At 41.9% G+C, this 24,875-nt stretch overlaps 1 protein-coding gene across 1 annotated transcript in view; it reads left to right on the top strand.

The window, feature by feature from the left end:
• The window catches only part of KCNC4 (potassium voltage-gated channel subfamily C member 4), a 159,287-nt gene extending 135,156 nt beyond the window's left edge, over positions 1-24,131 (top strand). The window contains exon 3 of the mRNA XM_077295216.1: positions 23,658-24,131. Within this exon, the coding sequence (XP_077151331.1) occupies positions 23,658-23,908 (251 nt within the window). The 3' untranslated portion in view covers positions 23,909-24,131. The remainder of the gene's footprint in view (positions 1-23,657) is intronic.
• Positions 24,132-24,875: the final 744 nt, after the last annotated feature.

The raw sequence follows: 24,875 nt of genomic DNA, 5'->3' as shown, positions 1-24,875 counted from the left end.
ACTAACGGTGTCTGCCGCTCCTTGGTATTCCCCTGTGTTTTTCCCCTGAGCTTCAATCTTCAGGCTTTCGGCCTATAGGAATTTTAAAACTGCATTTGGCCTACTGGTTTGGTTGGGCCTACTAACGGTGTCTGCCGCTCCTTGCTGTTCTCCACTGAACAAAGCAGTGCTGCCTGTTTACTCCTGTTACCAATTTTGAACTGCATTTAGCCTACTTTATTCTTTGGGCCTATATCTGTGTTTCCTCCTCATCCTGCCCATTGCCCAGCCACTGCTAGATGAGTCTGCCGGTACATTGACCCAGACCACTACATTCCCCTTGCACTCTACATAGCCAGTATCTGACCCTGCAGAAAGTCTGGTTCCCCTTCCCGCATACTATACCACCTTACACGGGGACAAAGAGGAAGGTGCAGATGAAAGCGCAGGTTCCTTCAACAGGTGGGGGGGCATACTCGTTGGCGACGTCACTGGCACAGGGCCCCTCATAGTACGCAAAAGTGTCTCTGCCGGTGGGAGGCGCCCCCGCTGTCAATCACAACGCCGTACTTTGAGGGGCCCTGTGCCAGTGGCAATGCAAACGAGTGTGCCCCCCCTGCTTGCTCAGGATCACAGCACTTGCAAAGTTGAAATACTTACCTCTCCCTGCTCCACCGCCGTGACGTAGTCCGCGTTTCCTGGGCCCACGAAAAACTTGAGCCAGCCCTACTCTCCCCACAACTGTTGCCAAATGACCCCCAAATTTTCAATGGCTAACTATTATTATAAGGTAAATTAAGATTGACAAGCTTAAGTAACAAGAATTGATGTTTTTGGCATTAAAATGGGCTCTGTTGGTGTTTTCCTGTCCTCCACTCACTGCCGACTTTGATTCTCCATTGACTTGCATTGGGTTTCGTGTTTCGGTCGGATCCCCGACTTTTCGAAATAATCGGCCGATTTCACCCGATCCAACTTTTGACAAAGTCGGGTTTCGCGAAACCCGACTCGATCCTGAAAAAGTAAAAGTCGCTCACCCTACTCAGGAACCTTCCAGCATTGACGAAATGCTGCAGGAAGTTGGTTAGGATCTGCTTGACCCGTGCTACCTGGCCATTGGAATGGGGATGGTAGGCTGAAGAGAAGTCCAGGGTTACATTTAGTAGCCTACAGGTAGACCTTCAGAACCGAGATGTGAACTGGACGCCTCTATCAGAGACTATATGGAGAGGTAACCCATGAAGACTGAAGATATGCTAGATGAACTTCTCAGCAAGTACAGGGGCAGAAGGGACACTAGACAACAGAGTAAAGTGGGCCATCTTTGAGAAGTGCCGACCGACGGCCGACCAAAGCTAGAAGATCGGTAATGAAGTCCATCAAAATGTGCAGCCTGGGAGCTGATGGTACAGGCAGAGGAAGTCACCGACTGGACGGAAGCTGTTCCGGAGTATTATTCTGGGCACAGTCTAAATCAGCAATATCTTTGAGCAGGGATGTGTCAGGACTCTGAACATTTTTTACCTTTTGTGCATTACTGCCCTTTTCCAAGATGGCGTCTTTGGTCTCATGTGCACTGTGTCTTCCTGCTATAAAACTCCACCCCAGCCTTCAGTCTGTGCTAGAGTATTCTGCCTTGCATCCAGCTCCTGACCTCTGATTACTCCCTGGCTATATTCCTGCTCCTGTGAACCTGTCTGGTGATCCTGCTACTCTGCTCTGAGTTCCTGCTGCATACACCAATTTCCAGTAATCCTCCTTCATCTGCTGCTCGTGTTTACTTCCATCTGCATTTGCTGGACATGTAAGCTTTGCTGCTCTGCAAAAATCTGAGACTATTAACCAGGCCTCCCTGGTTGAGCTAGAAAAAGAAGTCTCGCACTCAACTTAAGTATATTTGCAGATTTATTGGGTGCTGATGTAGCACTGGGGAAACGTTTCAGCATCAAATAGGCTTTCGTCAGTCACGTATTGTGTCTTTTATGCTGTATAGACACTTATAATGGTCAGGACACAAGTCATGTGTGATGCACTAAGTAGTTGCCTTGTGAGAACGTACAATGGTAATAGAGACAGGATGCTGAGAGAATTGTAGAGCTCTCAGATGGGCTGGCCCGGGTTGAGGGTGATATGTACCAGAGGTGACCAGCTAGGGGATCCGTTGGCTGGAGGGAAGCCGCTGTGGAGTGGATATGATCCTCGCAGACGTGGACACCGCATCTGCGAGGATCATATCCACTCCACAGCGGCTTCCCTCCAGCCAACGGATCCCCTAGCTGGTCACCTCTGGTACATATCACCCTCAACCCGGGCCAGCCCATCTGAGAGCTCTACAATTCTCTCAGCATCCTGTCTCTATTACCATTGTACGTTCTCACAAGGCAACTACTTAGTGCATCACACATGACTTGTGTCCTGACCATTATAAGTGTCTATACAGCATAAAAGACACAATACGTGACTGACGAAAGCCTATTTGAGGCTGAAATGTTTCCCCAGTGCTACATCAGCACCCAATAAATCTGCAAATATACTTAAGTTGAGTGCGAGACTTCTTTTTCTGTCTATAGAAGGATTTGGGTACCTAGTCTCTGCACCTATTATAGCAGTGCACACGGTGTTTTCTTTATATAGACTTTCCCTGGTTGAGCTGAGATATTATTTGAACTGCCTTATAAGCTTATCTATCTGTGTTTGGACTAAGACAAGGATTTATTCATGTCAAGTATCCTCAAGAATAACTGCGCTTCATAGACTTTCTGCTTGATTGCATTTTCCTCTGAAGTTTCCTATAGACTGCTAAGCTGCGTTTAATATTTACACCAAGTGTTGTGGACTTGAGTTTCTCTCTGCACCTGCTTGAATCACCGTGTGATAATATAGACTTTACCACTTATAAAACTGTGTCCTGTAGTTGTCTTGTTCCACGCAAAGAGTCTCCTGAGTTATCCCCTATAATTATTGCAGGATGGCCACCAATAATGCTGTGAAATCAGAAGAGCCATTTTCTTCTGTCTGGCATGACCAGCCAATTGAGATGCGGGATTCCACTGATGAAACCACCTCCTGTCTGGTTCAGCGACAAAGGTCTTTCCGGATGGAACTCGAGACAAGTCCACTGGAGCAACAGTAAGCATTTTGAAGAACTCAGTGATGGGCTGAGGCTCCTCCTCCTGGTCAGAAGACAGAAACAACTTACAAAGCACATCAGCCTTGCAATTCTTTTCCCCTGGCCAGAAATAGAGAACAAAATCAATGCGTATGAAGAAGAAAGACCACTTGGCTTGACATGGATTTAGCCGCTGTGCGGACTGCAGAAAGGCTAAGTTCTTGTGGTCAGTATAGATAGTAACTGGATAAACCGCTCCTTCAAATAGAAATCCCCACTCCTAAAAAAGCCAATTTATTCACCAACAGTTCTCGATTGCCTATCAAGTAGTTGTGTTCAGGAGTTGAGAAGGTATTGGAAAGGAAATCATAGGGCACAATACATTCAGTTGGAGACTTCTGAGTAAGAACGGCACTGGCCCTAGAGGAAGAAGCATCCACCAAGAATTGCTTATTACTGTCCAGTTTGTGCAGCATTAGAGCAGAAGAATAGGCTTGCTTTATGGAAGCAAAGGCACTTTCAACCTCTGGTCTCCTTACCCTAGGGTTAGTACCCTTGTAGGCCAGGGCAGAAATTGCAGTGGTTCACAAGGAGAAATAGGGAATTAATTGGTGGTAGTAATTAGTGAATCCCAGAAAACGCTAGATTGCTTTCAGGACATCAGGACAGGGCCACTTCAGACGGCAAACACTTTCTCAGGATGCATCCTCAGTCTGGTCTCAGAGATGATTATCCTAGGAAGGAAAGAGAGATTTGCTTAAAGAATCGCTTCTCAAATTTGGTGTACAAACGGTTCTTCCTTAACCTCTGCAGGACCTGGTAGACATGCCTCCTGTGTGTGGACAGGTTAAGTGAGAACAACAAAATGTCTTCCAGGTAAACCACCACACAAGAGTATAGTAGGTCCCAGAAGATATCATTCACTAGTTCTTGGAAGATTGCTGGGGAACTGCAGCGTCCAAATGGCATTACGCGATACTCATAATGGCCATCCCATCACTGGTGTTAAAGGCAAGATTCCATTCATCCCTCTGACATTTTCGGACTAGGTAATATGCCCCTTACAGATCAAGTTTCTTAAACACTCTGGAAGCTCTGAGACAATCAAGCAACAAGATAATCGTGTTCTGGTTGAGGCCCCTATATTCAATACAGGGATGGAGTGAGCTATCCTTCTTAGCAAAGAAGTATCCTGCTACAGCCGGGGAGGATGAATTCTGGATAAATACCCTGGCTATATTCTCCTTTATATATTCAGACATGGCTCGGGTCTCTGCCTGAGACAGTGGATACATATAGCCTCAATGGGGAGAAGACTCTAAGGTCTATAGGACAGGTGTACAGCCTGTGTGGTGGTAGCATCTTCACCTCCTTGTTATCGAAGACATCTGCGTAGGTCCAATAAGTGGAAGGCAAGCCAGGTATATTTGATGAAGTGAAGTACCTGGAGGTCGAGCAAAATGAATGAGGCAAGACATGTCTCTTGAAAGGACTGACCCCAGCAAAGTATTACTCCGGTTCTCCCATCCAAAACAGGCTTGTGTGTTTGTAGCCATGGCAGTTCCAGAAACAGAGGATGGAACAGACCTGGTAACACATAAAAGGAGATCTTCTCCGAGTGCAACATTTCTACCCACAGTTCTGCAGGTTCAAAAACAAAAAGAATGGTGTCGGATAGAGGCCTCCCATTCAATGAAGATACCATCAAAGGACTCTTAAGACGTTAGATGGGGATCTGATACCGATCCACCATAACCTGCTGTATGAAATTTCTTGCGGAACCAGAATCTAAATAAGCTGATTCATGGAAATGGGTGTTGCCATAGGAAACAGACACTAACAGAGTCAGCGAGGGAAAGGATTAATTCTCATCTAGGGTAGTCTCTCCTACTGATCCTACGTCTTGTGGTTTCCCATCTTCTCAAGACAGGAGCGAATTAGATGTTCTAGACTACTAGAGTGGAAGCACCTCCCCTTGGCTCGATGGACCTCTTAAGGATGCTTGGCCTGTTTCAGTCAGTCAACGTGCATATTTTCGGAGGGGAGTGTCGAAGCTGAGGTCTGCGGCATGATTGGCCTTTGGAAGGTAGGAGCCAAGCACATAGGTCTTTTTCTCTTGGATCACTTCCTTGGAGAGTAACAGGATCCTGTCAGCACCCGCGAAATGCCATGGCTGAGCAGGGTGACTCACCCACACTGCGGGAGAGCCCGGGGTCAGATGCCGCGGGGAAAACTCAGGCAAACGGGACCTGAGCAGCGTGGTGAGAGGAGACGCTGAGGATAGCAGAAACCAGAAGGACCTGTGATCATGTGACCACAGGGGGCAAGGCTTAGCGTCCTGCTACTGGAGATGAATGCAGGATGCTACAGGGACCCTGGAACAGAGGAAAGGGGAACTCAGGTCGGACAAGCGAGGGTCATACATGGAGAGGGTGGCGTGGTACAGAAGGGGTGAGCAGGGAATAGTCAGAACGTAGGCAAGGAGTCATACACGGAGATAGCAGCGCAGTACAGGAGGGACAGGCAGAACTCTAAACGGGGACAGAACCTGGTCAGAACCAGACAAGCATAAAGTAGCACAGGCACAAAGCACAGGCACAGGCACAACAGGCTCACACACACTCAACCAAGGGTCAAAGTATAAGCAACAGGGAATGGACCCACAATGAGGCTATAAGAAGCCTCCCAGAATCCCAGAGTGAGGGCGTCCAGAGTAACCTAAGGTTGATCCGGGTAGCCAGGAATATCAGGTCATCTAGAAAAGTGGGAACATCTCGACCAGCCAGCTCATCCTTAATTCTCCCAGACAGGCCCTCCCAGAAGGCGGCTGCCAACACCTCATTAGTTCAGGCAGGCACAGAGGACAGGGTATGAAAACGTATGGTGTACTGGCCCACAGCGAGATTACTCTGGTGCAATCTGAGGAGGGAGGATGCTGCCAAGGACACCTGGCCTGGCTCATCATAGACCTTGCGGAAGACTTCTAGGAAAGTCTGGTGGTTGGAGACTAGGGGATCCATCCCATAAGGGGTTGAGCCATGCAAGAGCTTTGCCACTAACATGGGATGTAATAAATGACACTTTAGCCCAGTAAGATGAGAACTGATGTGTAAGGATGAGCGAGCACTAAAATGCTTGGTTGCTCGTTACTCGAACCAAGCAATTCTCAATGCTCGGATGCTCATTTCAAGTAACGAATATAATGGAAGTCATTTGGAAATCCAAGCATTTTTCCACCAGACCCAACAAGGAGGTTTGGGGAGTGGTGAAAACGTTAAAATGGATGGAAAAAGTGCTGAATGGAAGGAGGACAGCATGGGGAAGAATGCCTGAAGCATCTCTGACTCCCAGGTCGCTGCTGAGAACAATTTTACTCCACTTTAAGGACAGACAATAAAACATTCAAAATCAATGAGAAATTGGAGTAGATGGAAAAAAATGTTAATAAACATTCTTTCCTTTATGATGACTTGTATATAACGCAAATTTTTAAAAAAGTTTTTTAAAAAAAATAAGTAAACCAAAATTGAAAAAATGATAAGGAGGGTCATCCATACACCCTTGAAGGCACCAACTGAGTGCTTTATTAAAAAAAATTAAGAATGTGTAGTTGTGGAACATCTACACTCATAAATGCTTTGCACACAATCCAAAGCCAGGAGAAAATTATAAAGAGGGCCATACAGTCATCCATAGACCCTTGAAGGCAACAGCTTGCAGGCCTCATTAAAATATTTTGAAAGTGTAGTTGATGTACTCCAACACTCATAAAGGCTTTGCACAAAGTGCAAAATCAGGAAAAAATTATAAGAAGGGTCATCCAGTCATCCACAGACCCTTGAAGGCAACAACTGGTGGGCTTCATTCAAATATTGAAGATTAAAAACACTTCATGTGTTGCTGTCATCTAATGGTGTGGAAAAGTCAGGGCTAATCCAAGCTATATTCATTTTTATCAGAGTGAGCCTGTCAGCATTTTCTGTTGACAGCTGAAAGCACCTGTCTGTTATGACCTCTCCCAGTGGCACAAAAAACCCGCTCAGACAAGATGCTTGCCGCAGGGCAGAACAACACCTCCAAGGCATAGAGGGACAGCTCATGCCAGGTGTCTAGCTTTGATACCCAATACAGTTGAAAGTCGCAGAGGAATTACACTGGTTTTATTCACCAGGTGTTGCTTGACCATCTTTAAAAACTATTCCCTTCTTGCCATAAATACCCGGTCATCAGGCCATGGACACTGGGAGAGTGTCATGAAATTGGCCCAGGCCTTTGACAGTGTACCTCTGCTATACCTGGTGTGTGTCTCCCTTGCCTCTCCTCCTATGTTGGGCAAGGAAGCTTGTCTAGCGTTGTCTAATGGGAATTTTTTCAACATATTTTCCACAATGGTCTTCTGGTTTAGCACCATTTTAGTAGACCTCTCGACCTCAGGAAGTAGAGAAGCAAGGTGAGATGAAGAATGTATAAAGTTTAATCCTCAGTCCATTGAAGAGGCTAAACATTGTACAAAACCTACATGGAAGGTTAGAAAGAACTTTGAATCCATTAAACATGATCTTTCTTGTGATATATTAGACTTAAGGCAGAAATTGCCGAGTCACATTAACAGCATCTCCCAGTTTGCTTCTCTTGAACTATCACTAGAGGGAGTGTGTTCAGTTCATGAATCCTATGCCAGAAAGACAAATTAATACATTAAAATTCTGCAAAGGCTTAACACATCTGTTTCTTTTGAAGAGCTGCAGGTTTTCCAACAAGTTAACTCTGAGAGTCTAAGACTGACCTAAGCTTTTCCTACGGAGAGCCCAGTGGCCCTGGTTTATCATCTCCTAAATTTGAAGATTCACATCATAATATTAGAAACTGCAGAGGTCCAGTATCAGTCAAGAAGACTGATGTTCTTCCAACACTTTCATCATCTCCAGACAAGAGTGACAAAGGTGAAAAGGTTGAAAACCCTAATCGACTCTTTCCAATTCATAAGTCACATCCCCTAAAGAAGTGCATCAGCTTCAGAAAAAAATGCACTCCAGGAATGCAAGGAGATTCTAAAGAACTTTGGGGTATGTTACAGATGTTGCGCTTCTACTGAGCCCTTTGCTAAAGACAGTAAAATTGCTATTAAATGTTTGCAGTGCAACAGTGAAGACCATGTACAAACACTCCATCCATTCCAATCTAACTCTGCAGCGCTTACCACCACAAGGCATGGCGGGGAAGATGCAGATCAAGCATTGAGCTCTACCACAATATCTTCTTCATGCACAAAAGTCTGTGGAGATGGCCTCCGGGACAAATCATGTTCAAAGATATGTCTGGTGTACGTACATCCCAAGGGTCAACCAGAGAAAACCGCAAAGGTGTATGTCATCCTGGATGATCAGAGTAACTGATCACTTGCAAGGTCAGATCTCTTTGATCTGTTTAACTTAAAGGGAAATGCTCATCCCTACACCCTCGGCACCTGTAATCGTGTTACGGACATCTCTGGGAGAAGAGACAATGAACTCATAGTCGAGTGCAACCAGATACCATCCAACAGAGAGTAGATTCCAACTCCAGAGGCTGCATTTCATCACCCTCATCTAAAGACTATAGCCAGCAAGATAACAAATATCCTGATTCTGCTGGACAGAGACATTCTCCGGCAACACAATGTACGTCAGCAAATCATTGGACCACACAATGCTCTATTTACTCAAAGTTTTGATCTAGGCTGGGTTATCATAACTTAAGTAATGTCTGCATAGAAAAGATGAAGAGGCTTACAAGGATTTCCTCATTTAAGACTCATGTCTTGCAAATGTTCGCAGCACTTTCTTTCAGGCGTGTCCACATCATTACTGGGTGAATGAGAAGCTGAGTGAAAGTAAGTGGCAGAAAGAAACCCCCAACAACATGAACATGTTCCTGTGGTGAGGACCTCAGGTCAACAGTGTTCAATTCTACAAGTGAAAACAGTAAGCTGGCATCGGCAAGAGAGGACAAGTAATTCATAAGGATGATGTAAAAGGAATTTGTCCAGGATGATTCCAACAGCTGGGTAGCATCATTACCCTTTTGCTCTCCAAGAATAAGGTTGCTAAACAATCTACAGCAAGCAACGACAAGGTTTTTAGCTTTAAAATATACCCTAAAGAGAAAACCAGAGTTTAAAAAAAAAACATTTTGTTGACTTCATGCAGAATATTTTTGTCAGGGATCATGCAGAGCCTGTATCACCACTGATAGAAGGGGAAAAATGCTGGTACCTTCCATCCTTTGGTGTCTATCACCCTTGCAAAGCTAACCAAAATCAGAGCGTTTTTTGACTCCAGTGCTCAGTATGAAGACATCCCTCTCAATAGCATGCTCCTCACTGGGCCTTAACTAAACGACAGCCTTATAGAAATGATCCTTCGCATCAAACAAGAACCTGTTGCAGTAATGGCTGACATTCAGCAAATCTTCCATTGTTTTATTATGAGAAAAGACAGTAGAAACTACCTCTTGCTCCTATGGCACAGGGACAATGTTGTCCGCAACAAGTTCGTAGATGAAGCTACATGTCTTTGGGAACAGTCCCTCACCTGCTGTGACAATCTATGGAATGAGATGGACAACCCAGGAAGGTGAAAAACAGTATGGATCTAATGTTTGTTTATTTGTAGAAAAGAACATCTATCTAGAAGATGGGATTAAACCTCTGCCCACAAGTGAAGAGGAAATTGATGTGCTCTCTAGAACACAAGGAATGCTGTCGGCAGCAAACCTCAGAATTACCAAGATCATCTCCAATAGCCAGGAGGTAATGAAGGCATTCCCATCTGAGGACCACCCGACAAGCTTAAAGGACCTCGATCTGGGTTCTGACATTCCTCCTATGCAACACAGCCTCGGTCTGCTTAATGGCAAACAAAAATAAAATAAATGATGTTTCAAAGCAAGCTTTCAATACTTAGATCTCTTCCTCAGGTATGGTATAACAGAACATCTGAAGAAACACAAATATATGCACAAAAACAAAAACAGGACTAGAATGGAATAATAAATGGACATTTAAATAAACCGACTGAGTTCAGAGAATGTATCCTAAATAGGGTTAGATTAGTGGTTTGATAGTCCCAATATCCATGTAAGATCAGCGGCCTAGTGCCATCACTGTCTCTGGACCAGATTCTTCAGATTTTGTAGTGACTCAGTTATAAATCCTCCTGACAGATTTAGTCTTAGGTTGAGGGAATCAAAGACTCCCAAAGTTTCAAGTTTGTATTCCCAAACCCTTCCACATTTTTTGTGATTCAAAGTGGCCTTTTAAGCCCTTAACGACCGCCGATACGCCTTTTAACGGTGGCAGTTAAGGGTACTTATTCCTCAGCACCACTTTTTAGCAGCGCTGAGATATGAGTGCATAGCGCTCCACAGTGTCGGAATTTCTCTGGGGTCTCAGCTACCCCACACTCATGTACAACATATAACAAAATATAAAATAGACTGACGACCACTACTAAATGGTACTTAACATGATATAGGATAAGGCACACAACTCCATATGCTGTTCACCCAGCTGAACCCTGTATGCATTCGCTTATCTGGATGAATTGAACATCTCATGCACATACATTACACATAAACTTTTCTCACATTTGGTGCATTCAACCATTTTGCATGTACCTTATATTTACACTAAATCATGGACTGGTTTAGCCATGCTACATTGATCCAAGGACCTATGTATTGCTTTCACCTTTTGCTATCTATACCTTTTAAGCAAGAGCCATCTGTTATTTGATAATCCTTGAATTTATACTCGTTATTCCTCCTCCAGAAATATTTTGGGTGTTTCATCGTCATTTACCTTTAGAGGCTATTGTGTATATTTAAGGGGAGCATATTGTGTTCCATGTATGATGCTGTTGTAGACTTACATGCTGCACAGGTTATCCATCGATTTGTGCATTTAACTATCTAACCCAAATATTTTAAATATGGCACATATTGCGGAATTTGCATACTGTTGATACTTTACACCCATAGGCCGCTGGGGTTACCTGGTGTATTGTACATCTTAATCGTAACTCCCTATATACCACAGGCGATAAATATAGAAAATATATAGTGCCACTTTTACCTAGTTAGTCCAATAAAATACATTTTTCACTTTTCTTAAGTAATGCCTCTGTACCTTTTTAGGCCACTCGTTCGTCTCTTTCCTCCTCTAACAACATGCTTCAAGTATGGCATACAGACATTATTTTAACGCTATTTACATAGAAATTACCCCAAAATTTGCAAAAATAGCATTTTTGGAGGTGACATGTTCCCGTTAATAGATTTCATTTTAGGGGAAATAAATAGTATTTGTTAATAAACAGATATTCTACCAAGGAATAATATATGAATACTATTCATTACAATATTCAGATTTAGTACAGCTTAATCAATTGGACATTCACATAAAAGCAGAGATCTGATTGGTTGTTACTGGCAAGAAGGCAATTTTTTTATTAGACAGTTTTTGTAACTTTAGTCCAGTGTGTTTCTTTGTGCTATAAAAAGTAGAAAAATAAAAGGTGGAGGGAACTGTATTTTTTAGATGTGTCAAACCACAATTCAGTAACAAAACAACTTGCGTAATAGATCTAACACCATGTAGCATGATTACAGTTATTTCCTCTGTAATCAGCCTGCGCAATTTCTTTTTTTTCTCCAAATGATGTCCTCCTGTCTGCACCTGTCAATCAAATGACATCATCTCCTCTCTCAGTCTAGTTTTTTAACCCTTTTCCGCATAATTAATACTGTGCAGCGCAGAAGCCAAATAGACAAATAAAACAGTACAAACAACAACAAAAAATCATAGAGCAAAAAAAAACCAAGCAATTAGCAATAAAATAAAAATGTGTAAATGCAGCAGCCAAAAAACAAATTAGGTGGATAATGTGAAGATCTAAATAAATTGCAAGCTTCATAATTCATTAAGCTGAGGCTACATGGAGATTTTGGCCGTGACAGGTTGCACAGCCATAGATCACTATGTGTTGCAGCATTATACAGGTGAATAGGGTTGCATTGAGACTTGGTTTAACTGACTCTTTGTGATTTATTATGGCTATGGTACCCTGGCATCGGCACATACCAATCTTCAGCCGCATGATCTGTGCCGAAACCAAAGTTGCCATGTAAGCCCTGTAAGTAGCCTACTGCATATAGCATACATGAAAACATCTGCTGCAGATCCATGGCTCTTCCAACCAGAAAAGAGAAAAAAAGGAGCCAAATGTGGTTTATCCGCGCTGCTGGTAGGTAATGAAGAGCCAAATGGAAGTATAATAACGTATTTTTTAATTCAGGTTTTTCAGTCTTGACTTTGAAATGCATTGACTAAAAAAACGTGAAATAAAAATCCTTTATTATACTTTGGATAATTTGAATCTTCATTGCCAACCAGCAGATAAACCACATTTGGCTCCTTTTTTACAGTGCAAATAGTGGCAGACCACACAACCACACTATGAGGCACATGAGTTGAGGTGTCTGGTTCCGAATTGAAACACCCACTCTCCCTGCCCCGTAGTCTCAGTTTCAATGGTATCTGCATCCTCTGTGTGTAGATACAGTCACAAATAGGGTTGAGCGACTTTGACCTTTTTAGGGTCGAGTCATGTTTTGCGAAACCCGACTTTTTGAAAAGTCGAGTCGGGCGAAATCGGCCGATTACTGCGAAAAGTCGAGGATCGGCCGGAACACGAAACCCTATGCACGTCAATGGGGAATTTTTTTTATTTATTTTTTTCTCTCTCTCTCTCTCCTCCGTCCCATATTCCCCTCCGTCCCAGCACAGAAAATCTCGTGTTACACATTGCAAATCCCTACTGCGCACAAGCGATAAAATGATGATAGCCGTGCACGCCCCTAACCCCTATGTCATCACTCTGCCCACACTCCTTCATTGGCTGAAAAAATGGCACTAAACGCGTCATACGAAACGCGACTTCGGCGCCAAGATCACGTACCGCATGGCCGACCCCACACAGGGATCGGGTTGGGTTTCATGAGACGCCGACTTTGCCAAAAGTCGGCGACTTATGAAAATGAACGATCCGTTTCGCTCAACCCTAGTCACAAACAATGATAGAACAAGGAACCACAGGAGTAATATCACCAGTAACTTGTGCCTGATGTGCAGAGCCTCAGTCCATGCACAACACAGACTGGAGCAACACATCGAGGGGACAGGGCAAGGTGCATAATATTTTTTGACAGTCAGTACTTGTTGAAAGAAAAAGTGTGAGGGACATCATACTGTGCTTTAGGCTGAGTAAGCATCATACTGTGTAGAGTGCTTTAGGCGTATCATACTGTTGAGGCCATCATACTCATACTTTGTGTGGGAGGGTGGGGGCCATCATACCATCATACTGTGTGGGCAAGGCGGTGGGGCTATCATACTATGTGTTGGGATTATCATACTATGTGGTGCCCATCATACTGTGTGGGAGGACTGTGAGGGTCATCATACTGTGTGGGAAGGCTATGGTGGCATCATACTGTGTAGGAAGACTGTAAAGGCATCATAATGTATGGTGGGCTGTGGGGGCCATCATACTGTTTTTTGGAGGCATCATACTGTGTGGCGGTTGCTGTGAGGGCTTCATAATGTGTGTAGGTTAACTATGGAGGACATAATTCTTTATTGGGGAAGCATTTTTAGGGGCATCATATAATATGGTCGACACGAAAGGGGTTTCATAGTGGGTCAGAACTTTAAGGGGCTTCAGTAGGGACGCAATTACTGTGTAAGTGCTACAAAACATATGTCTCTCCTTGCCTTTCATAAGTTGAGAGATATGCCCTTCTGAGACTGCGTCAATGCATCATTTTGCAGCTACTGACTTCGTTCAACAGCTCTGCTGATGTAAATGGCACGAGCCACTGAGCTCAGCATAAGTTGCAACAATTTCAGTGTGACATCACAGTTTTTGCCACCACTATTGGGTGGTATTTAAAGTGCAGGATTTTTTTTTTACAATGAACTGAGCTTGCAGATATAAGTTTATTGAAAGAAGAAAACCCCTTTAAATCCTTACATTTTTTTTCTATAAACAAAGCTTAATCCTATAAGTGCAGGGGAACTTTTCATTTTTGTGCTTTCATTTTTCCTCGTCTCTCTCCAAGAAATATAACTTTTTTGTTTTCTATCGATAGACATATGAGGACTTTTATGCAAGACAATCTATAGTTTTGAACACCATTCATTTTGCTTTATTGATATAATATTAATATACTAAGCTCCGGCCATGGCTACTAGAGACAGATGTTGGCTATGTAATATAGCCAACATCAGCCATATGTGAAAGCAGCTCCTAAGCCTCCTCCATAGGGCTCATACTCATATGTGAGTAAAAAAAGGTTCGATATCAGGACCGAAAAACGGACGAGTGACATGCGAGTGTCCTGCGAGTACAATGCGATTTTCACACCTAGCATCCGATTTACATCCTAGTGCATTGCGATTGCTATCCGATTGCAATGTGATTTTAACATGAGCTTTTACATACAGCAGTTCTCTATGTCATTTACACATCGTTTTCAAAGGAATTATTCGTCAAAACATATGCACTGCTCAAAAAAATAAAGGGAACACTTAAACATGAATATAACTCCAAGTAAATCAAACTTCTGTGAAACCAAACTGTCCACTTAGGGTGCAACACTGTTTGACAATCAATTTCACATGCTGTTGTGCAAATGGAATAGACAACAGATGGAAATTATTGGCAATTATCAAGACACACTCAATAAAGTAGGGGTTCTGCAGGTGGGGACCACAGACCACATCTCAGTACCAATGCTTCCTGGCTGATGTTTTGGTCACTTTTGAACGTTGGTTGTGCTTTCACACTCATGTATATTTTTTTTATGTAGCAAAGACAGAAAAGTTGAACGGTAGTGTTGAGCATTCCGATACCGCAAGTATCGGGTATCGGCCGATACTTGCGGTATCGGAATTCCGATACCGAGATCCGATACTTTTGTGGTATCGGGAATCGGAATCGGAAGTTTCCAGTGTATGGTTCCCAGGGTCTGAAGGAGAGGAAACTCTCCTTCAGGCCCTGGGATCCATATGAATGTGTAAAATAAAGAATTAAAATAAAAATATTGATATACTCACCTGTCCAGAGGCCCCTGGACATCACCGCTGGTAACCGGCAGCCTTCTTTGTTTAAAATGAGCGCGTTCAGCACCTTCCATGACGTCACAGCTTCTGATTGGTCGCGTGCCGCTCATGTGACCGCCACGCGACCAATCACAAGCCGCGACGTCATCCCTCAGGTCCTAAATTCCATTCTAGGAATTTAGGACCTGAGGGATGACGTCACGGCTTGTGATTGGTCGCGTGGCGGTCACATGAGCGGCACGCAACCAATCAGAAGCCGTGACGTCATGGAAGGTGCTGAACGCGCTCATTTTAAGCAAAGAAGGCTGCCGGTTCACAGCGGTAAGGTCCAGGCTGCGTTGGAGAGGTGAGTATATCAATATTTTTTATTTTAATTCTTTATTTTACACATTCATATGGATCCCAGGGCCTGAAGGAGAGTTTCCTCTCCTTCAGACCCTGGGAACCATCAGGGATACCTTCCGATACTTGAGTCCCATTGACTTGTATTGGTATCGGGTATCGGTATCGGATCAGATCCGATACTTTGCCGGTATCGGCCGATACTTTCCGATACCGATACTTTCAAGTATCGGACGGTATCGCTCAACACTATTGAACGGCACTGCCTGTAATCCTCCAAGCGAAGAAAGCCGGTATGCAGGACAAGAGATCTAAATTCCAACAGCAGCCACACTGAACGATTTCGGGTGCACATCCATAGAAAAATAACCACAATCCATGAAAAGTTTAAAGAAGAAAATGGAATGCACTCACCAATCTTCAAAAAATAAGCTTTATTGAATCTTCATAAAAAATTCCATTGCCGGGAGGTCGAGAAATGGGGCTCCAGCGAGCAGGAAAAGGTCTTTTCCTGCTCGCTGGAGCCCCATTTCTCGACCTCCCGGCAATGGAATTTTTTATGAAGATTCAATAAAGCTTATTTTTTGAAGATTGGTGAGTGCACTCCGTTTTTTTCTTTAAACTTTTCACACTCATGTATATACCTATAAGAGAAGGCACCACACATTGATAATATGAAAACCACTTTATTAGTATCAAATCATGGTAGCATGAGACTGACTCTACAACCCACACAAGTGGCTCAGGTAGTGCAGCTCATCAAGGATGGCACGTCTATGTGAGCTGTGGCAAGGAGGTTTGCTGTGTCTGTCAACGTAGTGTCCAGAGGCTGGAGGCGCTACTAGGAGACAGGCCAGTACACCAGGAGACAGGGAGGGGGTCATAGGAGGGCAACAACCCAGCAGCAGGACCGCTACCTCAGCCTTTGTGCAAGGAGGAACAGGAGGATCACTGCCTGAGCCCTTCAAAATGGCCTGCAGCAGGCCACAAATGTGCATGTGTCTGCACAAGCGGTTAGAAACCGACTCCATGAGGAAGGTCTGAGTGCCCGATGTCCACTGATGGGGGTAGTGATCACAGCCCAACACCATGCAGGTCTCTTGGCATTTGCCACAGAACACCAGGATTGGCGAATTTGCCACTGGCACCCTGTGCTCTTCACAGATGAAAGCAGATTCACACTAAGCACATGTGACAGACATGACAGAGTCTGGAGACGCCGTTGAGAGCGATCTGCTGCCTGCAACATCCTTCAGCATGACTGGTTTGGCAGTGGCTCAGTAATGGTGTGGGGTGGCATTTCTTTGGAGTGCCACACAGCCCTCCAAGTGCTCGCCAGAAGTAACCTGACTGCCATTAGGTACTGAGAAGAGATCCTCAGACCCCTTGTGAGACCATATGCTGATGTGGTTGGCCCTAGGTTCCTCCTAATGCAAGACAATGCCAGATCTCATGTGGCTGGAGTGTGTCAGCAGGTCCTGCAAGATGAAGGCATTAAAACTATGGACTGGCCCGCCCATTCTCCAGACCTGAATCAGATTGAACACATCTGGGACATCATGTATTGCACCATCCACCAATGTCACATTGCACCACAGACTGTCCAGGAGTTGGCGGATGCTTTAGTCTAGGTCTGGGTGGAGATCCCTCAAGAGACCATCTGCTGCCTCATCAGGAGCATGCCCAAGCGTTGTACGGAGGTCATACAGGCACGTGGAGGCCACACACACTACTGAGCATCATTTCCTTTTCTTGAGGCATTTCCACTGAAGTTGGATCAGCCTGTAACTTCATTTTCCACTTTGATTTTGAGCATTATTCAAACTCCAGACCTCCGTGGGATATTAGTTGTGATTTACGTTGATCATTTTTAGGTTTTATTGTTCTCAACACATACCACTATGTAATAAATAAAGAATTACAACTGGAATATTTCATTCAGTGATATCTAGGATGTGGGAATTTAGTGTTCCCTTTATTTTTTTGATCAGTGTGTAGATAGATAGATAGAGCATTAAAGTCCTTTTTTACATCTTTTTGTGCTGTTTCCCTTTTTGTTTGTCTGGAAGGCCATTGGAATGCTGGTCAGGGAAGCATGCACACTTTAAGGTATTTTTTCTGGTGCTGTTCCTCTCTTTCTACCTAGATAGATAGATAGATAAGCCAGTAATTCAGCACCTGCGGTAGTGTAATATCACAGCAGGAGCAGACAGGATAGAAGCGATGGATTACATACAGTAAATACATATAGACTAGGTAGATATGTAGAGGTCTGTGACAAATACAATTAGTACAGTGTGTGTGCAAATTACTGTACATGTATTTAATTAAAGGGTTTTTTGGGGGAAAAAATGGCGTGGGCTCCCGCGCAATTTTCAAAACCAGCAGAGTGAAAGCCAGCAACTGGCGGCAGATGTTTGTAGCCTGGGAAGGGGATAATACCCATGGAGCTTCCCGTGCTATTATTATCAGCTCACAGCTGTATAATTAGCCTTTACTGGCTATTAAAATGGGGACCCCCCAAAAAAAATGACTTGGGGTACCCCCATAGTTAATAACCAGCAAAGGCTATGTAGACAGTTTTGGGCTGATATTAATGGCCTAGGAAGGGGCCATGGATACTGGCTCCCCCTGGTTAAAAACATCAGCACCAATTCTGGCACTTAGCCTCGCTCTTCCCACTTGCCCTGTAGCGGTGGCAAGTGGGGTAATAGTTGTGGGAGATTGATATCACTGTCAGGTGACATCAAGCCCACAGCTTAATAATGGAGAAGCGCTATAAGACACCTATCCATTAATAATCCTATATTTGTATGGTAAATAAAGACACAGCCAGAATAAAGTCCTTTATTTGAAAGAAATACACAGACTCCTTTATTATTCTTAATTAAACCATACTTACAATCACACCTAATTCCTGCGAAGCCCTTGATCTCCTGTAATAAAAGTAAAATAACAAACCAACAATATATCCATACCTGTCCGTTGTTGTGTGCCACGCAGTAATCCATATCTGGGGAACATACAGTTTTCAACCTGGACGGTGCCAAGATGTGACCATCCTGGCTGAAAACCACTGGTGAGTGAGATGCTGCGAGAGCAGCTTCAGTGACTAGCGGTGACGTCACTGAAGCTGCGCTCCCTCGCAGCCTGAATTGCATTGAAGTTTGGACCATGAGAAAATGACAGTGTGATATTACTGTAGCTGCATATGAATTGCCAGCTTTTCAAATGCGATTGGTGTGTAAAAATCGGACAGAACTCGCATGGTCCTAGTGCTGTGCAATTTTTTTCTCGTATCCATTAACTTGCATTGGCGAGTCTTGGCTGAGATATGCAGCAAATCTCAACATGCTGAAATTTTTTTCTCAGTCCGATTTCAGCTGAAAAAAATCACAGATGAGATTTAACCCATTGAATAACATTGGTCAGAGTGCAATCCGATTTTTTATCGGATTGCACTCGTCCGTTTTTCTCGCAAATGAGTATGAGCCCATGCATGCAGACTATGTTTTGTAAGAAGACATATTTTTAGATGCAGGAGTTGTAGTTTTGAATGACACCATAATCTTTACTATATAAGACACTGAAATATAGGAAGAAAAGTGAAAAAAACACATTCGGTCTTTTGTTCGGAATTTTATTTTATGCCATTCATTTTTTCAGTAAAACTTTTTTGGTATCATGACTCTTTAGGTCAGTATCAAACAGGAAAAAAGGAAAATTATTCTAAAATGATTAGGTGAAATGATAATGAAATACCCCACAATTGTGTAATTGTTTTTGGGGTTCTTATGTCATTCATTGTGCAGTAAAAATGATCTGGTAACTTGTTTTTTCAGGTCAATACGGTAATGACTATATAAATTGTTAATTTTTACAAATATTTTATTGCTTTTAAAACACTCTGATCTTTGAAGTCCCAAAATCCCATTGTGAACCTGTGGTGAATGCTCAAAAAGCAAGTAGACAAACGAAAACGCAGAAATTGTGATAAACTTCAAACACTGATTAAGCAAGAATAGGTTGCTATCAGTCAAGATTTGGCCCAGAAGCTGATATCCAACTGCTAGCATGAAGGGCAGAAGTCTTGAAAAATAAGGGTCAACATTAGAAAAATTAAGTCTTTACATAAATTTGATGTATTTATCACTAAAAGTCTAAAAATGTATGAAACGCTTATAATTGTAGTTCAATAACCATAGAAACATTTGACCAAACTTTGTGAACTCCAAAATTTGTGACACTCTAAGAAACTTTTGGCCACTACTGTACATCTTCAAATACATAATGTGAATAATAACGTATATTTAGAGATACTTTCTCCAGTAAAACATGTATCACTTAAAGTAAACCTTAAGGGGAACATACTTATTACTTCGCTATTGTATCATACATGGTAATGGCAACAAAATGATTACTGAACAACTTGTATAAATGGCCAGGGGCACAACTCGCACTTTCACCAACGAAGCTTAGGAAAATTACTGCTCTAATCAGTTTTTCTTTGCATTAGGTTTTATACATTTTTTTTTTTTGCTTCAGGGACCTTTTAGATGTTTTACTTTGAGATAATAGTGATAAATATGTTTCAGCCATTATTCATTTTATATTTAACAATAAATAAGAAAATATAAGCTTTGGGTAAAGCAATGGAAGAAGGGTACAAGCACATAAGGGACTATGTACAACAATGATCGTGAATCTTATTGAATGCTATGGACTCCGGAGTCGGTTCAGACATCAGAATTCAGTGCTGTTTACAGAATTTTGAAAAGCCGAAATTCTAGTTCCATTATGTTCTTTGATCATGAAAATAATTTAAAGTCACATATGACACAAATCTAAAGGGTAATATTTTTATTTGTGGAGAGTGACATGCCAGTGTAAGGAAGCTTATAAGCCATGCAGTGCTCCTGTTCCAGTAGGTGGCACTAGAGTTAAATAGTTGAGATTCTGGTTTGGCTTTTATGCTAAGTCATGTGGTAAGGCTTGTAAAAGGGTCAATAGTGATTTTTAGAATTGCTATTTCCAATAGGTGGCACTAGAAGTCCTCATCCTCTCTGAAGAGGCAATTTGCTTAGATATGACAAAGACAGCCACGTGCCCCCATAACAATGGCAACCAGTCACATCCCTCCATATCATTTCCAGCTGGCTACATGTTCCTATAAGAGTGTTAAGCAGTTTCTGCATTCACCAATCATATCAATGGTGTACAGTATATTAGTCCAAGCAAGTGACATCACCGGGACATGGACACAGGAAGTATTGAATTACTACGTGCTAATCATCATGGTTGGAGCATTTGACAGGGAGCCAGAACTTAGGCTCATTACATCCAGTACTGTCAATGTCCAATGGGGAATTTTGTCCTCTCCAACATCCTCTCTGTATTAGTCAGTAGCACAGAGTGATTTCATTGAATTCTGATTGCAGTGACATGAAAACGTTATGCTTGCCAGAGATTAATATTATAAACCTTACAGTAAAAGGGTTAATACAAAAGCACCTTCCCCAATTTCAAATGCTTCAATAATGAGAAACTAAATTGTTGTTTGCAAGACCAAAGGTGAGACCATTTCTCAAAGAAATAATATATATATATATATATATATATATATATATATATATATATATATATATATATATATATATATATATATACAGTCATATGAAAAAGTTTGGGCACCCCTATTAATCTTAAGCTTAATGTTTTATAAAAATTGTTTTTTTTTGCAACAGCTATTTCAGTTTCATATATCTAATAACTGTTGGACACAGTAATGTTTCTGCCTTGAAATGAGGTTTATTGTACTAACAGAAAATGTGCAATCTGCATTCAAACAAAATTTGACAGGTGCATAAGTATGGGCACCTCACCAGAAAAGTGACATTAATATTGAGTAGATCCTCCTTTTGCAAAAATAACAGCCTCTAGTCGCTTCCTGTACCTTTTAATGAGTTCCTGGATCCTGGATGAAGGTATTTTTGACCATTCCTCTTTACAAAACAATTCCAGTTCAGTTAAGTTTGATGGTCGCCGAGCATGGACAGCCCTCTTCAAATGATCCCACAGATGTTCAATGATATTCAGGTCTGGGGACTGGGATGGGCATTCTAGAACAATGTAATTGTTCCTCTGCATGAATGCCTGAGTAGATTTGGAGCGGTGTTTTGGATCATTGTCTTGCTGAAAGATCCATCCCCAGCGTAACTTCAACTTTGTCACTGATTCATGAACATTATTGTCAAGAATCTGCTGATACTGAGAGGAATCCATGCATCTCTCAACTTTAACAAGATTCCCGATGCCGGCATTGGCCACACAGCCCCAAAGCATGATGGAACCTCCACCAAATTTTACTGTGGGTAGCAAGTGTTTTTCTTAAATACTCCTACCTACTTTTTACTGACTTACTAAAGCACTTTTTTTGGTTTTGTAACCTCATTGAGCTTTGAACTTCATGGCTAGTTGTATGCAATCATGAGAAAAGCTACTTAAAGAACACAGGTACAGTTCTTGTTAAGGCCAGAAGTGGCAGGCCAAGAAAAACATAAGAAAGGCAGAGAAGAAGAATGGTGAGATCAGTCAAGGACAATCCTCAGGCCACCTCCAGAGATCTGCAGCATCAACTTGCTGCAGATGGTGTCACTGTGCATCGGTCAACTATACAGCTCACTTTGCACAAGGAGAAGCTGTATGGGAGAGTGATGCGAAAGAAGCCGTTTCTGCAAGCACGCCACAAACAGAGTCGGCTGAGGTATGCAAAAGCACATTTGGAGAAGCCAATTTCTTTTTGGAAGAAGGTCCTGTGGACTCATGAAACCAAGATTGAGTTGTTTGGTAATACAAAAAGGCGTTATGCATGGCGGCAAAAAAACACAGTGCGTTGTATAGTTGACCGATGCACAGTGACACCATCTGCAGCAAGTTGATGCTGCAGCTCTCTGGAGATGGTCTGAGGATTGTCCTTGACTGATCTCACCATTCTTCTTCTCTGCCTTTCTTATGTTTTTCTTGGCTTCCACTTCTGGCCTTAACAAGAACTGTACCTGTGTTCTTCAATTTCCTTACTATGTTCCTCACAGTGGAAATTGACAGGTTAAATCTCTGAGACAGCTTTTTGTATCCTTCCCCTGAACAACTATGTTGAATAATCTTTGTTTTCAGATCATTTGACAGTTGTTTTGAGGAGCCCATGATGCCACTCTTCGGAGGAGATTCAAACAGGAGAACAACCTGCAAGTGGCCACTTTAAGTAGCTTTTCTCATGATTGCATACACCTAGCTATGAAGTTCAAAGGTCAATGAGGTTGCAAAACCAAAAAAAGTGCTTTAGTAAGTCAGTAAAAAGTAGATAGGAGTATTTAAAACAAGAAAATGATAAGGGTGCCCATACTTATGCACCTGTCAAATTTTGTTTGAATGCACATTGCACATTTTCTGTTAGTACAATAAACCTCATTTCAAGGCAGAAACATTACTGTGTCCAACAGTTATTAGATATATGAAACTGAAATAGCTGTTGCAAAAAAAACAATTTTTATAAAACATTAAGCTTAAGATTAATAGGGGTGCCCAAACTTTTTCATATGACTGTATATATATTTTTTTTTTTGTAGAGAGAAATGAGTCATGTCAAAAAGTCAACATATTCCTTCTATTTTTGTCTTGTTACAGATGAATGTTGGCTGAGGCATAGTTAGCGGTCTGTTACACTGGTAAAATATAGTTAACCTGAAGTTCTTGTTATTTTTATCATTAAGGTCAATGGAGGAAAAGATTCTAATACAAGTCATGAATTGCCTTCTGTTAGGTTCTTCTATACATTTCATTTAGGCACTTTTAATAGATACTTTAGATAGGAAAATGTTATATCACCATGAACATTATAGAGTTTAAATGTATTTTTGCTACTGAAAAAGATTTTGATATTTACATAGAAAATTACATTTTGATTATGTTATATTCCCATTAATATATGTAGTAGGATTGGAAGAAAGAAAAAGTTACTTATTGCATTGCAATATTCGAATTCTAAAGGAAATATGTTTTCCCCAGATTCAAAGCAAAATGGCGATGCCAACACGGTAATGTCAGATGAGGATCACGAAGACCCAACTGCATTCCAACAACTTGAAGACAAGAGAATCATACGAAGAGCCAGTGCCAAAGACAAAAACAAGTCAGGGGCCTCCTGCTTTCTGCTGAGTTCTGGAGAATATACTTGTGCTGCCGATGGAGGAATAAAGAAAGGTATACGAGATATAGACATTGAGATGGACTCACAGGTTCTACTAGGTCCCTCATAAAATGCATATTCCATAGAAATTCTGACCTTGATGTATACTATTAACTCTCAATTTCATAGTCTTCCTATAGAAAACTGATGAAAACTACATAGGTGAAGTGTTACAGTTTGTCTCTGGTCACCTGTGTGGTAAGTTGTTTCTTATTTGTATCTTTTATCTTTGTCTGGAGGATCTCTGAATAAAGTTTAGTCTGTGTAAGAAAATAAAAGATTTCTTAGTAAGACTTTTGTTATCAATTGAAATTCTTAGATTTGTAGCTACCACTTTATCTTTTTAGATGTCAGCTGAGAGCATCATACCACAGTGTTTGTCCAATAGCCGAGCCGCTCACCAAACACTTTACTAAGTTCCTGTTCATCAGCTTTCGGCGCTTTGAACTATATTGATGACAATACCATTTACTTAATATTTTGTGATCATGGCAGTTCCACTAAAATAAAACTTAGCATAAAGATATATTTTCAACAAGAAATCAGTCACACAAAGTAAAAATTATGCAATGCATTGAATCAGTAAATTATGTACATACTGTACAAGTTAATGTTTCGGTCTCACCGACCTTCATCAGATATATACACTAAAAAAAGCATTTAATATAAAAACAAAAACAAACAAGAAAAAGAAAAAGAAGAATATAGATTTCTTCACGGAACACCAATAATAGGAACAAAAATGCAAGCCAATAATAATGAAACAATTGAATTTTATTAAATATATAAAACAACAATAAGAAACATAATGGAATAATACATCGCAGGTAAGTTAAAAAGAAGCAAGCCACATAGTAACTGATGAATAAAATCAAAGTGAAAGCCTTTCCTGTCTACAATGCACATAATTAATGAATGGCGCCCGGTAATGACATTCATACAGTCCAAGGATGCATTCCACAGGACACCCGGATGTGATGTCTCGCATACTCAGTGTTTTCCAGCACACCCTTGGTGTCCGGATATGATGTTTTCCA

The sequence above is a fragment of the Ranitomeya variabilis genome, chromosome 3 (genome assembly GCF_051348905.1).
Source record: "Ranitomeya variabilis isolate aRanVar5 chromosome 3, aRanVar5.hap1, whole genome shotgun sequence".
Lineage (NCBI taxonomy): Eukaryota > Metazoa > Chordata > Amphibia > Anura > Dendrobatidae > Ranitomeya > Ranitomeya variabilis.
Note: the sequence above shows the minus strand (reverse complement) of the source record. Positions and strands in the feature narration are given on the sequence as shown.